The sequence below is a fragment of the Macrotis lagotis genome, chromosome X (genome assembly GCF_037893015.1).
Source record: "Macrotis lagotis isolate mMagLag1 chromosome X, bilby.v1.9.chrom.fasta, whole genome shotgun sequence".
Lineage (NCBI taxonomy): Eukaryota > Metazoa > Chordata > Mammalia > Peramelemorphia > Peramelidae > Macrotis > Macrotis lagotis.
The window spans coordinates 186,045,657-186,062,255 of NC_133666.1; the positions used below are offsets into that span (position 1 = coordinate 186,045,657).

Below are 16,599 nucleotides of genomic sequence, written 5' to 3' on the forward strand. Positions count from 1 at the left end.
AAACATATATCTGACCATATTTACATCCTCATTCCCTATGAGCTCCAACATCAGATATAAACTTCTCTGACATTTAAAGCTCTTTATACCTTAGTTCCTTCCCCTTTCCATTCTTCTTATACTTTACATCCTTCATGTCTATGATTCAACTACATTGGTTGATGTGCTCCACCTCTTTGCACTGTCTGTTCCCCAAACCTGGAATCTTTTTTTCCTTCACCTCCATATCTTGGTTCCTCTGACTTCCTTCAAGGTTCAGCTCAAATCTTATATTCTGCTGGAGGCCTTTCCTGATGACCCAAGGACCTTCCCTGCTCAGGTCAAACTCTTACTAGCTGGGTAACTTCAGACAAGTCACCTAACTTGTTTGCCTCAGTTTCCTCATCTATAAAATGGGGATATTAATAGCAGGTTTGTTATGAGGATCAAATGAGATAAAAATTGTGAAATTTTCAGTCCAATGTTTGACACACGCAAATATTAGTTTTTGTTATTATTATTATATTCCATCTACTCTGTATATAGCTTGTATAGCTATGAATTCTTAAGGTCATGCTACTCTTAGTGAATCAGAATTACTTCACAAAATAATAGGTTCAATGGGAGCATATTTGTAAGTATACATTCCAAATAATTCTGCCCTTAGGAGTGAAGTCATGAAATATATAATGATGTTTGTCCTTCATTCTTGAAGAAGACCATGACATCAGAGAAGTGATACCATGACAAACACATGAATTGGATTTGAGTTAGGGGGTACTGTACTAGGTTACCAGCCTCACTTTCTCCTCCAGAGACAACTAGTATAGGCCAGATATGAATCAGGATGTCTGGAGATGGCCTAGATGAGGTTAAGCTACTTGTCCAAGATCTCACAACTAGTAAGTGTCAACTGTCTAAGCTTGGATTAGAGCTCACATCCCCCTAATTCCAAGGCCAGGGCTCTATCCATTGTGCCACCTAACCACCCTCATGAAACATATAAAATTCTCCTGATTATGCCTCTAGTTAGAGACAAGGAAATTCTCTTCAAATTCAGGTTGGAATGCCTTCATGCCACAAGCAAAGAGACATGAGGAAATGCATAGAAATTGAGATGCACAGGAGAAATGAGATGAAATCAGAGAAGTGAGATTATCAGTCTTTAACAGAATAAAAGAAAATATTTATAAATAGGTTCTAGTCTTACTTACCTGAAATAGAGTAGGGGAAGGAGATTAGGACTCTGGTTCCTTCCCATTCTATATGAAGAGTATCTTCTTTTTTTTTTTTTTAGCCTCCCACCCTCCTAAGGGAGAAGCCTCTATAAAAGGCCATCCTACACTTTTATGAAGAAAAAGGCTCTTCTTTTGCCCCACCCTAGTCCCAAAGCATGAAATAATTACTTAACTCAGCAAATGAATTAAAAAATACTCCAAAGCCCAAAAGCCCCTGTAGAGCTCATTCTTTTCCTGAAGAAAGGAAGTGGTTAAATGGCACCTAGTTATTTACACATTATCTCCCCTATTAGAAAGTATACTACTTGAGGATACTGTTTTTATAATTGTTTGTTATCTCTAGTACATAAGCACTTAATACTTCTTTTTTTATTATTTATTTAAGGCAATGTGGTTAAGTGACTTGCCCAAGGTCACACAGCTAGGTAATTATTGAGTGTCTAAGGTTGGATTTGAACTCAAGTCCTCATGACTCCAGAGTCAGTGCTCTATCTACTACACCACCTAACTGCCCCCTCTTAATACTTCTTAATGACAGACTTCCATGAGTTATTATGGTCACAAGTATCTCTCCCTTGAAATCAATCTAGCCCTCAGAAAAGATAAGATGATAACGAAGACACTTTTTAAGATCTGATAGACCTTCTACATAGCCCCCAAGAACCCAGGGTTATCTCCAGACCAGAACAAAAGTAAGATTCTCAAGGAACCCACCCAAAGACTTCTTCAGTTAATAGCCACATGTCATTGGTAAAATGATGAAAACATCTTCCTGCCAAGGTTGTTGTGAGGATCAAATGAGATATGTTTGTAGAGTATTTAGCATAGTGCCTAGCAAAATGCTAGATAGATGTTTGTTTTTATTGTTGTTATTAAATTAACTGTCTAGTTCTTTAGTCCCCCTCTAGAGCTCTTTGCTCCACCCATGTCATCAATGGGAAATATGCCCATGCTGAACATTCATTTAACATTAATTATTAAACTATCACAGATTGAGTTCCTACATTCCTGAACTGTCTCTCTCTGAACCCCAAATTCATATATACATAAATTCATAGAATCATGCAAAGTTATAAACAAGAAAAGACCTTAGTAATCATTTTAAACAATCTTCTTCATTTTGCAGATGAGGAAAACTGAGAGCCCCGGCTAACTGGTGGCATAACCATTGATTTCTAGGCTCAGAGTCTACTACTCTCAAAATTGAAGCAGGGTTCTTTACCTTTTTTTGTGTTCTGAACCCCTTAAGCAATCTGCTCAAGCCTACAGAACCTTTTTCAGAATACTGTTTTTAAATGAATGAAATAAAATATATGATTACAAAGAAAACCAATTATATTGAAATATAGTTATCAAAATCTTTTTAAAAACAGATTCACAGACTACAGGTTAAGAATCTCTATTCTAATATAGAGAAGTTCAAAGACTGATAAATTATGTTCTCTCTTTCCCCATAGACACCCTATTTTTTTTTTGCATCAGTGTGGAACTACACAAGTCTGGAGAAGATATGCTCCCTATAGAGAATGAAAAGCACATATGGGGTGGGGGGGAGATCTGGAGATGGCAGAATGGAGGGGGCATAGAATGGTCAAAGAAAGTTATCCTCATTAAGAATGGATCATTGAAAATCTGAATCCTGTTCCATAATTGAAAGAAAGTAAAACAAGGACACATAAGTATGTGGTGCTTCTTCACTTAAAGGACAGCATAAGAGCTTTTTAGTATTTGGAGGAGGGAATGATTACCCCCATTCACCTTGGCATACTCTGAGAATTGTGCCTACATCCTGCAGAGTAATAACCTCTCTTGCAGGAACCCAATACAAACTATAATTCCCCCAACCTGCAAGCCACAGCTGTGCGGACCATTATCTATGTGGCTGTCTGTATATGGGTCAGAATCCAAGCCTGCCTTCAAAAACTTACTACCGAAGCACCCCCTGCCTCTGTGTCAGCCTCTCATCACATGTCCTTCTACTGTTAGTGGGAGCAACCGATCCCCTACTAAGACACATCTGTTCTTAGTCCCTATTACAACAGGAAAAAAAAATGACACCTTCAGCCATCTTAACCAATTGAGGCTGTCTGGTTTGGTTTGCCCCTGTTGCTACCATGCAAGCAACCCACTGGGTTAAAGACTAGTGACATCTGTTAAAAAGGAAAAGGGAGGAGAGGAAGCCACCAAAAGTCATGAATACACTTCACAGCATTGAACAACTCCTCAGTACCACTCGCAATGTGGAACAATTTGCAGTCATTGTAGACTCGGTTTTCTAGTTATTGATCTTAAATACTTAAGCATGTGTGCATGTGCATGTACATTCCTTCCATATATTCTGAAAAGGGAATTGAACTGAAGAGCAGAATAATTGAATAAAGATTTCCAACACACTGCTCTCAGGTTTCAGACTACCAAAAAGTTGTAGGGTGGTTGGGTTTTTTCCCCCCTTTCCTAAGGTATTACAAACTCCCAAGGTGTTATTCCTTCTCTCAATCCCATTAGTGTCAATTAGAGCTGCCTGTCTTATCAAGAGAAGGAAAAAAAAGACCTTTGTTAGCTTGTCCCACTCTATTTGAGAGGGGAGATCTTATTCCATGGCAGTAGCATATTTTTTTTTTTAACGAACAAGGGAGTTTGAAAATCGATACTGATATCCCAAAGGAATGGTTGAGAAGCAGTATCATGTGGTGGATAGAGAAGACTGGCCTTGGAAAGTTCTGCCTCGGATATGAAATAACTAGGTGATAATAGGCAAGTCACTGGAAATGACCCAAGCAAATTTCTAAATTACATACTAGTTGCCATCTATTTTGTTGAATACAGTGTCCATGCTGGGAGTTTTCCCACACTGATGAAATCACAAGACTAGATGATTGAAAAAATTTACTTAAAGGCTATGAATAGAGGATTATTATCAAAAGCAATACTAAGCCTAAGATGAATTGTCATGCTTCTCTATGACAATACAGGGTTCCCTCTCCCATGTTCCTGACAATAATGACTTTTCTCTAGTAGCATGCCTTTAAAGGAGTAAAAAGCAGAAAATAAAAATGTTCTTTCACTCCCACATTTTTAGAGAAATGAACTGTTTTACCAATACTTTGTTTATAATTTTCTAAAGATCTCCCCAATTTACTTAGCACCCCTTTGTTCTAGTGATTACCAACAAGACTGATGATACCAACATTGAGATCACTCTATGAACTGACCCCTTCAAGCATTTTTTTAAAAAATGCCATCTTTTATAATAGTACTAAAGAACAGTGCTACTCATGCATTGGAAATTTCAATTCTTTTCCCTGAACTAAAAGAATATGAAACCTACCAGATAGTTAATAATATATTAATGCATGCACCTAGCAACATCTCTTCTTATACTAAAGGGTCACCACAACCTCTGGGTACTTTATACCTAATTGCTCAAAGCATAATCTTTTAACCAGGAAAGGAGACTCTGTCCCTATTTATGTGTTAATATATTCAATCAAACGAAAAAGGGAGTTTTTCCATTGCAATTTGCATCTTTGCCCTTACCAGAAATTGTTAATTGGAGACAATAACCAGCCTGTTAGAAGGTGGATGAATCACTCATATTTTCCTAAGACATTAGTGCAGGTTTATAGACTATAATTGCATATATACAAACACACCGAGCAAATTCAAAAGAGGGGTGATTGTATTGCAATGTGCATGACTGAGAACTCAGCCAGATAGGGACTCTGATGAATGAAGCCTGGGTCTTTTAGTAACAGCTTTGGAGTCACCACTTTTAGCCAATGCCCCAGAAACAATCACCAATTACCTTCCTCTCTTTTGCGTTTGTTGGTTTCAGCGCTAGGAGATGTAATTCCCAGAATTCCACTAATGGAATAGGAGGAGCCAGCAGAATCAGTACTTGCTGAAGACACTTGAGTCACAGAGCCTGTAGAGACTGAAAAATAGTCAAAATGTCACCAAAACAGAGATATTAGAGAGACCACTTAGTCTAAACCTCTAAAATCCATGAACACTAGGCATCCATAATCTTGTTTCCCTTATCCTAAAAGAAATAAACTGACTCTCTAAACTGAACTAAAGTCTAAGAAACCAAAGAGATTTGTCCCAGATCCCATGCTTGGAGGTATAGGTAGATGGAGCAGTGTGAGGGGAAGGAGTTAGTGCCAAGGGATGATTGGTAAGATATGTAGAAGAGGTTCTCATCCAAATATAATCAATACAATCAGTAGATATTCCTAATTCATCCCTCAAATCTTTTCTAATTCATCTCAGCCCCAACCAGGCAAGACTGGGATCAATTGAAGAAGACAAACCAATCTTGCACTCTGCCTCATGTTCTTCTTTTTGTATTATCTATATCTCTTCTTCAGTTCTGCAAAAAGTTCTCCATATTCCCTTCATATAGTCCACCTGGGTATAAATGTTAGGGGAAAGGGTTTGGAACTGAGATGTCAAAGAGTGCTCCCCATAAGAGATTATGCTGATTCTAATAAGCAAAATTACAAACAGGACCTAAATGGGAGGGGAAAGGGGTTGTCTTTGGATAGACACAGGATTTCCTTTGTGTACACATAGTCTACTGACCTCACAATCCCATTGAGACTTTGCCCATAAACTTGTGTCCTTTTAAAGTTCACATGTATTTATTTTAAAAGAACCAGAGCATAGATAATAACAATGTTGTTGGGTGGATCTTTTATGTAGCATTTAGGGATGATGTGAACCAGCAGTATGGTATGAATGAAAATCAGAAGACTTAAGTAATTAAGATCCTAGCTCTTTCATTTACTAGCTGTGTGACTTTGGGCAAGTCACTTAACTTCTCTGCCTCCCAGTAAAATGAAAGGGTTGGATACAATGGCCTCTCGAGTACCTTCCAGCTCTGGATATATAGTTTTGTCTTGTGGCCAGTGAACTTATAAATGAAACATGCACTGGAGAGAGAGTGCCTGACAACTGATGAAGTCCTGGGTTCATACCTTTAAAATCAGTTGTTTTTTTTAAAACAGTATAGTTTACTTGCACCTCTAATATTAACATTCTTAATATTGGAAAGAGCATATAGGACTGAGTATCATGAGAACTGAATTCAAATCTTGACTCTGCCACTTAACTCTGTGACTTTTTCATCTTATCTCTCTGGGTCTCATGTTTCTCATCTTTAAAAAATAAAGGATAAAGGTCAACTTAATGCTAGAGTTCCTTCCAGTTCTAATGTTCACATTCTATTTATGATTCTAAGACACTCCCAACAAAGAGTTCACATTGCCCCAAGAATCACAGTATACATCAGCAATTCAGTTGAACTGTTTATAATTCTACCTTTCTTACACATGATTCTGGCAAACTTTGAACATTATTTATTATTATTATATTAAGGGGTAAATTTGCCCATCTGCCCATATTAACATCCATGGGAATGAAAGGACAAAAGACCAATTGGCTTGCCTCTTCAACCCTTCCTCTGATTGGTAATTCAAAGGCAGTGTCCAGGTCATCCAAGTTCTTCTCCTGACTCTCAGAACTTCTTCCTTTACTATGGCCCCTCCTGTACATTCTTCTACCCTCCCCAACACTTTTCAGCTTCTATTTCTCTATTGTCTCTCCTCTGTTAGAATGTAAGCTCCTCAACATTGTGAAATGATCAACTATGATGGACACAGCTCTTCTCAGCAGTTCAATAATAAAGAACAATCCTAGGAGACCAGTTTTGAAAAATGTCAGTCGAATCTGGAGAAAACATCTGTGGAGTCTGAATGCAAAGCAAAGCAATCATGTTCACTTTTTAAATTTTCCTTCATGTTTTTTCTTTCTTTCTTATGATTTCCCCTCCCCTTAGTTCTAATTCCTCTTTCACAACATAACTAATATGGAAATATCTTAAATACTGTTATGTATACATAACCTATAAGTGATTGCTCACTGTCACGGGGACAGAAGAGGAAAAGAAGGGTGGTAGAAAAATATGGAATTCAAAAGATTGCAAAAGGATGAATGTAGAAAATTACCTTTGCATGTAATTGGAAAAATAAGTAAATTTTTTTTAAAAGTACGTAAGCTCCTTTGGGATAGGTTCTGTCTTTTCAGCTTAGAACTAGTACCCAATGAGCTTTTACAATAATAATTACATTATAGTATGACTATCATTATTATAATACATTATATTATTATGAATATATGATTTATAAATAATCAATATGATTATAATATAAATAATTAATGTTTGTTGGCCTGTTCCTCTTCCAGAGACAGTATTTATCTTGTTTGGAATGGAAAAAAGTAAAATAAAGTCTTTGTCAATGTTAGACACTAGAGGGAGGCAATGTCATACTGTGGAAAGAGCACAAGTTCTGCAGTTAGGGAATATGGGTTCAAATCTCACTTCTTATCTTCTTATACTTGATACCTGAGTAACCTCAAGCAATGTCATTTAATCTCCCTGGAGCTCACCATCCTCTTCTGGAAAAGGAGAGGGTTGGACTAGAAAGCTTTGAGTTATGTTTGAGCACTATTTGAGGGAACTTCAATCCCATAAAGTAATGCTGTTATTGCTTTTCAGTTGTTTTAGTCATATCTAATGCTTTGTGAACACATTTGAAGTTTTCTTAGGAAAGATATTAGAATAGTTTGCCTTTTCCTTCTCTTCAGACGAGAAAACCAAGGCAAACAGGTTTATGTGACTTGTCCAGGGTCACACAGAAAATAAACTGAAAGCAGTTTGAATATCATTCAGGTGCCATGAAATAACATTGAGAACCTGCCTTGTACAAAGTATCCTTTTCTAAGTGCCAAGGATGATTTTTTTAAAAAGTGTAAGGTATACAGGCTGCTAACAACTATTTATGGTCTGTTTTGTCATTCAGGAATAGCCCTTCTACAACCTATCATAGTCCAATCCAGTTTCTAAGTCTGTAACATATTTGAAATGACATTTGTCTTCTACAACACTGAGATCAAGACTATAATTTTCTTTTTGTTTGAGAAGCAGCATATTAATGTGACTAGAGAGCTGATCTTGGTGTCAAGAAAATTTGGGTATCCCTGGACAAATCATAACTTTTCAGTGTTCTCAGGTTATTCATCAAATCACAGATCAATTCTCTTAGGTAGAGAAAGTTTCATTCATAGTTCTCTATACCAATGAAATTGCAAGTCTGTCTAATGTGGCAGATAATACATGAAATATCTATTACATTTAACCATATAAATATTAGTTGTTATTATTACATGACTAACAGATATCAGAAGTGAGATTTGAACCCAGATTTCCTGACTCCAAGTTCAGCATTCTATAATAATTTTCTGCTTTCCACAATTTCATACATTCTCTCTTCCCATAATTGGAGGGAAGGAGGAGATAATGGACACTCCCCCACCCACCCAGGAGTTGCAGAAAAGATCCTCAATCGCTGAATTGACTGTCTACACAGCCTAAATTGATCAAATAATTGTCATTGTCAACTTCATTATATTTCCAGATTTAGCATGTCAGATATAGATGAATATCTGTACCACTAACTCAGTTCTGCCCCTGACAGTACAGATCACAGAAACTACATGTCTTCACTGGCTCCAGAATTCATTCCCTACATCATCAGAAGTTCAATGGGATCATCTCATTGATACCCATCAGTCACCCCAAGACTATTTTTGTATTCCTACTGCTGCTGACCAGAAACAACCCAGTATTTGGAAAGTAGTTTGAGATCCCATGACAAAACATGCTTTGGGAGAAGGTATAGTTCTTCATCTAAACCAAAAGTAAAAACAATTTTGATAACTTTTTTTAGAACAACCCACAAACCATATTTCCTGAATTGTGCCAACTTTAATAATAAGCCTGGAGTAGAGTATCAAGCAGAATCTGTTAGCAGGCAACTCTATTCTATTTTCACAGTTGGAAGGACTTCTATTAGACATCATCCCAAAAATTCTCCAATCCAAGCAGAGCTGATAAAGATGGAGAAATTTAAGAACTCCAAGATGCAATTTAATTAGAATGGTCCTGACTTTTACTTTGTAATGACCCAGAAAGGAAAACAAATTTGGTTTTTTATTGCCTGTATATGTAAATATATTATGGTCCTTCCCAGGAAATAAATATTTCTTAAGAAATTCCCTTTGTCTTATTTGGATTTATTTAAAATGAAGGAAAACCATTTTTCCCTCAGAGGAGGTGGAGAGATGATGACTCTCTGAGACAACAAAGTCACAGTCATCATGGTTCCATGCCAATAGTGATGCCATTCCCTAATCAACGTTCCTCCATCTTAACCTGCAAAGGCCTCTGAAGCCCATCAAAGAGCAATCAGTCTTCACTAAATGTAGTCAACCTGCATCTAAATTAGATTGGAAGAAGAAGAAAGGAAAAGAAAGTTTGAAAAGTTTTGCTACTTCTTCACTCAAGACTGCAAGTGCACAAAGAATTATGGAATGGTTGGTTGATAGAAGAAAAAAACACATTCAAAACTACTTACTGACTAATGATGCAGAAAATGTTATGAATAAGTATCCCTTTCTTGATTTATTACTTTAATTATCTGACATTCTATAGACCCCCATTAGTGTGTTTCTTTTTTTTTTTTGGCTTAGATTTCAATTTTCTGTCTCATGGTGAAAGCTATTTATCATAATAATCAGTAAAATTCAAAACCTTTTAGCAGTATTTATAAAATTCATTTACCATGTTCAGCCCTTGGAGAATGACAAAGAAGGCGCATTAGTACGTGTGCTGAACTGTTTTATGTAGAATTATCTGTCCATAAGAATGATTAAAAGTTCTTTAGAATATTTTGATTCCATTTTTTTTAATCTTAAAGAAAAGAAAAGTTCTTACCTATACTGTGACTGGAAGCTGGGACCTGCTGGTTGGGTGGCTGCTGTACCTTTGTCCGGATGATCCTGAATGTAATTTTGGAGAGGAAAAAGGATAACTTACTATCATCAGGCATGACAGAGAGGCAAAGAGAACCCAATGGCATAAGTAAGCAATTCAATATGAAAGAACCCAGAAATTATTTTAGTCCAATCATGAGGTCTCATTATGAATGGTGATATTTTCATATACCTTCCCTATGAGGCTGACAGAAAGGTGGATGGAAAGATCGGGATTAAATAAACTGGGAAAATTAGACAAACCAAGGAAGGGAGAAAAAGTCAATCAAGTGATACATGCATGTAGTAGATAGTAGAATCATCCCAAAACTTATAATGAATGAATTTGCACCAAAAAAAAAAAAATCTCAGTTTGTGCCTATTGAAAAAGAACACCTTACACTTTAACAGGAATAAACCCAGATGCCCCTTTTTAGGTCTCAGTTTCCTCAGGGGTCAAATGATTTCTAAGGACTAATATTCTATAATTCTACATATGACTTAACACATTCGTTTTCTATTATATCAGATATGATAGCCTTATCTTTGTAATTCTGATCTATTGTTATTGGGTATTCTGTCTATATGAGGACTGCAGAACCATACCATAAATAAATAGTTATGTCAATAACATTTGTAAATGCTTCATGGATCTGTGGGGTCATCTATAGAGACCTGACTAAGGAATAATTGTTCTCTCCTTTAGTTGTTTAGTGAATCAAAACCAATCTGCTTTACTATAATGTCTTATATTTAATGTTAGAGATGATAAAATGCTGGTGTCAAAGGAAAATTCTTTCTAAGTTCCTAGATTATCATTTTTGAAAATAATAGGCGGGGCGGCTAGGTGGCGCAGTGGATAAAGCACCGGCCCTGGAGTCAGGAGTACCTGGGTTCAAATGCGGTCTCAGACACTTAATAATTACCCAGCTGTGTGGCCTTGGGTAAGCCACTTAACCCTGTTTGCCTTGCAAAAACCTAAAAAAAGAAAAAGAAAATAATAGGCAAAGGTCCTAGAGGTTTCTGTTTGGATTAGCCTAAACTTCAAGAGGAGCAACTAGGTAACACAGTGGATAGTGTTTTGGAATCAGGAAGACTTCTCTACTTGAGTATTTATCTCTACTTGAGTTCAAATCTGGCCTTAGACATTTACTAGTTGTGTGACCCCGGGCAAGTCATTTAACTCTGCCTGAGTTCCTCATCTGTAAAATGAACTGGAAAAGGAAATAGCAAATCACTCCATTCAATATCTTTTTCCAAGGGAAAAAAACCCCAAATGCACTTGTATAGAGTTGGACATAACAGAAAAAAACTTTGAGAAAAGTGGATATTACATAATGACTACATAATTTTAGGTTAGGTCACCCAACCTTTGACTTTGTAAAACCATGAAATGATCTAGACATAATGGGTATCCAAACAACACTGTCAACTGAGTGATTGAAGCAATAATATTTCACTTTGAAATGCCCCCAAAATGTGATTTCACAAAGAGTCCATTAGAGGTTGCATGAAGGAAAGGGAATTGTGCCAAAGATAAATACTGGGTGAACTTGGTCACATCACATTATCTCTGAGCCACAGTATCCTAGTCTATAAAATGAGGGGGTTTGGAGCATGGCATAATGGAGGACTGACTAGTCCTGGAGTAAGTAAGACATAGCATCAAGTCTTGCTCTGACATATCCTGACGTTGTACTATAGGCACTTTACTTAAGCTTTCAGGGACCCAGGCAACTCACTAGCTTGTAAGTTATAGGTGAGATGTGGTTCTGTAATGTAATAGATTTTTCCCTCCAGCAGTTCCTTATACAAAAACCTTTGAAGTCCCTCCAAGATCAAAATCTGTGATCTTATACCTATTTTTCAAAAGGATATGGAAGCATTCACCCTGTAGGGTCAGAAAGGAATGAGCAAACCATTGTTACATGAGGAACTGTAGCAGGAGAAGACTTTGGTTAGAAAACTAATCAACTATGATAGAAATAGTAACAAATATAAATTATTTTCAAAATATTCACATGAGAAGAGCACACAGTATATACTCTAAATTAGATCTAATGAAAACTAAATTCACATTAACATTCATTGTTTTGTAGAGTATTGGCATTCTAGCTGACACTATACAAATACCATAGAATATTAGAGATGTCAGGGACCTTAATAATCATCTAATAGAATGCCATCATTTTACAGATTAGAAAACTGAGGCCCAGAATGGTTCAGAGTCACACACAGGAGTTAATCCATGGGAAAACCAGGAATAGGACCCTGGTCTCCTAACCTGGTCAGTGATTTTTTTCACAACAGTTAAAAGAAATATATTCCCCTTTGCCCCCCCACACACAAAAATAATAATAGCATTTATATTACACTTTAACACTTGCAAAGCACTTTACATATATTTAGTCATTTGTTCATCTATGGATAAAGCCAATTTAATGTTAAAAATTCATTTGAAATCTCAGAACTTAAAAGTATATTAGATATTATGGACTTGTGAATATTCAAATTTTCCTCCTTTGTAATTACAAGAATTGATAAAGTAGGGAAGTGTTTGAAAGAAAATTTATCTGTACAAATAAATTTCCAGAGTTAGGTAGACAGAAGTGAAAGAGAAAGAAAAAAATCACTTTTAACATTATTTATATAAACAAATGCATTCTGAGTTCCAAAAGTACATGTTCCAAATTAGGACTGTACATTTCCCCCCTTTCCCAGTAGTGACCTGGAGTGGGGAAAAGGGGAAGGAAAGATGAGAAAGAGAATTTTAGGTTCAATTCAAAGTAAAAGATCACCCCAAATATCATGTAGATCATAGAATCATAGATTTATAGTTAAAATGATCTAGTTCATCTAGTCCAAAGATCTCTTTTGCCCCCTCCTGCCATTTTGCAGATAAAGAAAGCAAGGTTCATTTAAGTAAAATCAATTGCTCCAGTCTCACAATTTTGTGTCTGGATCAGAATTTGAACATTTTCTACTGAGCTACCTCACTAAAAAGGGGCATAAAAATTCCAAACAGTCAATCAACTTTTATTAAGTATCAAAATACCAAATACTGTGCTATATGCCAGGAAACTAAAGACTAAAATGAAACATTCCTACATTGCTTTAGAGATCTTATATTCTATCAGAGGAAATAAAACATTTTTATATAAGTGAATATAAAATACATACCCACAAAGTAATTTGGAGAAGCACTAGTATTGGGGTGATCAAAAAGTCTTCATTTAAGAAATGACATCTAAGTAGAACTTTGAAAGAAGCTAGTTATTCTAAGAGGTAAAGTGTGAGTACATTCTAGACATGAGAGATGTCCCATGCAAATTCAGGAAGATGGGGAAAGGAATGATATTTATGAAGAAGAAATGGGATGGTTTGGATGAAACATTATTATGTGAGTATGTGAAGGTGAGTACTAGATGGAAACATAAGTTGGGAGTCAGATTTTTTGACAGACTTTAAATGATAACCAAAAATCTTTGTGTATTTTCTTAGATGGGGACTCACTGAAGCTTTTTAAACTGTGGGGCAAGGTAGAGTAGGGGGATTGGGGGATAACCTGGACATACATGTACTTTTGGAATATCATTTAATCAGTTGAGTGGAGGTTGAATGGGAGAAGGGAGACACTTGATATAGAGAAACCAATTAGAAAGTTATGGCAATGCCCCAGGGATTGGTGATCAGGGCCAGAATAGAAATAAGGGGAAGGATCATTAGGATAAGGTTATTTACTCCATATCTGCATTAGATCTCAACTTTTATATCTCCACTTCTCAATAAGAAAAAGATTCCAAGAGAAGATACTTCTCTTGGTCAATCATGCTCCTAGGCTCCTATATTTGATGAACAAAATAACAGGGGGGAAAAACATTCTCCAATACAATAAAGGAAAACAGACACATTTTTTAAAAAACACATATATACACATATAAATGCACATGGAATGTCAAAATATTTAGTAGAAGATGAATAAAAGTGATAATAATAATTGTCCAAATTTATGGAGTATTTCAGTCATACAAAAAAGATTTACAATATTAAATATTGGTTTCAATTTTCTAGTTCAAATGAGTTCCTTAATTAACAAGATGTATATATGTGTCCCCCCAAAGTCTTAGTGTAGTTTAAAACTGCATTAAAAACATGACTGAAATACTACAGAAATTTGAACACCTTTTTACTATTACATCAAACTTTTAACAGACATTTTGATATTTGATTATGTGCAATCTTGTATTGCCCTCTAGTAATTTCATATGAAATTGTCAGTTCAATGAGGCTGGGGCTTCCAAAGTTTTATGGACTACAATAAATATTTGCTATATGCAATTTAGTATGATCTTTTAATTATAATTTAAAGTAATTTTATAATAATAATTTCATTTCTTTAGTACTTTACAGATTATATAAATAATATGCTATGAAGGAGGTAGTGTATTATCTGTCTATTATTTCTCATTGATAAATGCATTTTAAGTTGATGTAAAGTTGAGAAAGGTCCAAAGGTATTATTGTGTTCTATAAAGATTATTGGTCCCATTTTACTGGAAACAGACTCAGAGGTTAAATGATTTTCACATAGCTATAGTCTTAAATCCAGGTCTGTTCATACCCAAATCTAGTGCTTTGCCAACTACATCATGCAGTTTTTGAGTCAAAATACCTTCAATTCAGTTACACCAAATTCAGTGAGTTGGAATTCTATGCCTTTACCCCAGGCACTAATGAAAGAAATTATCCTTTGATCCTCAAATGTAGCTGTTTAAGAGATTTGGTCTTTAAATAAGTTCTTAGAATAATGATTCTTGGTGAGAAGGGGAGACCCAGACCTGTGATTTTCTTAGTATAAAGAGTTCTTCAAGAAATACATGCTTAAACTAAGAACACTTTGGCAGTCACGGGGAAGGCCTACAATTGTGATTTTATTCATATAAGGAATTCTCCATGAACTCTTCTCTCAATGTAAATCAGCACCTGAACTGCAATGTATCATTTTAGAAAGTTGTCTAGGCAATGAGAAGTTCAATGACTTGCTTAGGGTCACACAATTAGTACGTGACAGAGATAGGGAACTGATTCCCAACTCTGAAGTAAGCTATCCATCTATTATACTAGGCTACATCTCAAAAAAAAAAAAAAAAGACTTTAACAAGACAAATGAAAAGAAAACAAATCTCAGGTCAAAGAAAAAGTCACTAGCATATGAAAACAGAATATATCAATAAAAGTTTTTAAGAAATAATATATCAATGAATAACCAAAGGGATCCTCATTTGAGTAACAAATAGAAAAATTAGGTCATAACAATCTGCTTAAAGAGAAATTTTTTGCTTTCTTCTCTCCTTGATACTGAATAATAATATCTGCCTATTTTGGGTTTTTGTTTTGTTTTGTCTATTTCTTTTTATTTCTCCTACTGAATCCATTCATTATTTGATCACTTTTTAAACTTTGCAAAAATTCTGATATAGCAAAAATGATCCATGTGAACCTATATGTAAGGCATACAAATTTTATTCAAATCATTTAAAGTAAAATGTACCCAAAATACCTGAATTCTAAAATCTGACCCCATATAACTCCAGGAGCTGATGGAATTTCCCCTCTCCTAAATGAGTATTACCTATTATGATCTTTTCTGGGCTTTCCCTAACCAGTTTATTTTGCAAAGACTTTTCCTTTGGCAGGAAGCAGGCTGCAAGGAGGATATGACATAAGCAGACATGAAAATTGTGTGCTTCTAAAAAGTAACAAAAAATATTAGGAATTAATTGGGAGTTCAGACTCTATTACTGTCTATATGATCAACAATAAGTCACCCTTTTCACTGCAGTTTCACCAACTATGGGGAAAAGCGGGATATAGACTAGATGACCCTCTGTGTCCTACTCTAAATCTTATAGTTATTTTGCCTCCCCACTAAGATCTACTTTGTTGGGAATTTTTTAACCTCTTTTACCTCTATTACCTCTAATACTTTTGTTGAGGGAGGAAATCATTGATAAATACATCTTAATTTGATATGTAAGCAAGAGTGACGCAATGTTGTTTTTGCTTCCTACAAAGATTCTAGATCCCCTGGTGTACTTCTAGTCATATATCCACTTAGCTTACCGTGGTTTATTTTAACCACTAACCAACACCACTGTGAGATTTCCAACATTGAACACCTGCTACTCAAACCCAACCTAAGTAAATGGTCTTTTCAAACAAGGAAGAAATTATTGTGAAGATAGCTATATGGAACAGGACAATTTGGTCTTATCCTGTTACTGCTTTATCCTGAATGTTAAATAGATAAGTATTTCCCCTACAAGTCTACTTAACTTTCTTTGTTCTCATTTTGGTTACTTCCAAGGCAAGGAATCTTTCTGTATTTATTTGGCAAAGTGAGAAGAGAAGAGAAAGGGAAGGCGGTATTAGTCAGCTCACTTATCTCCTCTGAGGAAAAGAAGTTGAAGCTCTAAAGAGAGGTTAGCACTGCTGTAGCCTTTGAGAA

At 35.7% G+C, this 16,599-nt stretch overlaps 1 protein-coding gene across 4 annotated transcripts in view; it reads right to left on the reverse strand.

Annotated features, from left to right (window-relative positions):
- The window catches only part of PAX5 (paired box 5), a 356,088-nt gene that overhangs the window by 312,690 nt on the left and 26,799 nt on the right, over positions 1–16,599 (reverse strand). For all 4 annotated transcript variants that reach the window (XM_074203322.1, XM_074203324.1, XM_074203323.1 and 1 more), the window contains exons 4-5: positions 10,054–10,118; positions 5,023–5,151 (exon numbers count right to left, since the gene is read on the reverse strand). In XM_074203322.1, coding sequence (XP_074059423.1) covers positions 5,023–5,151; positions 10,054–10,118 — 194 coding nt within the window. The remainder of the gene's footprint in view (positions 1–5,022; positions 5,152–10,053; positions 10,119–16,599) is intronic.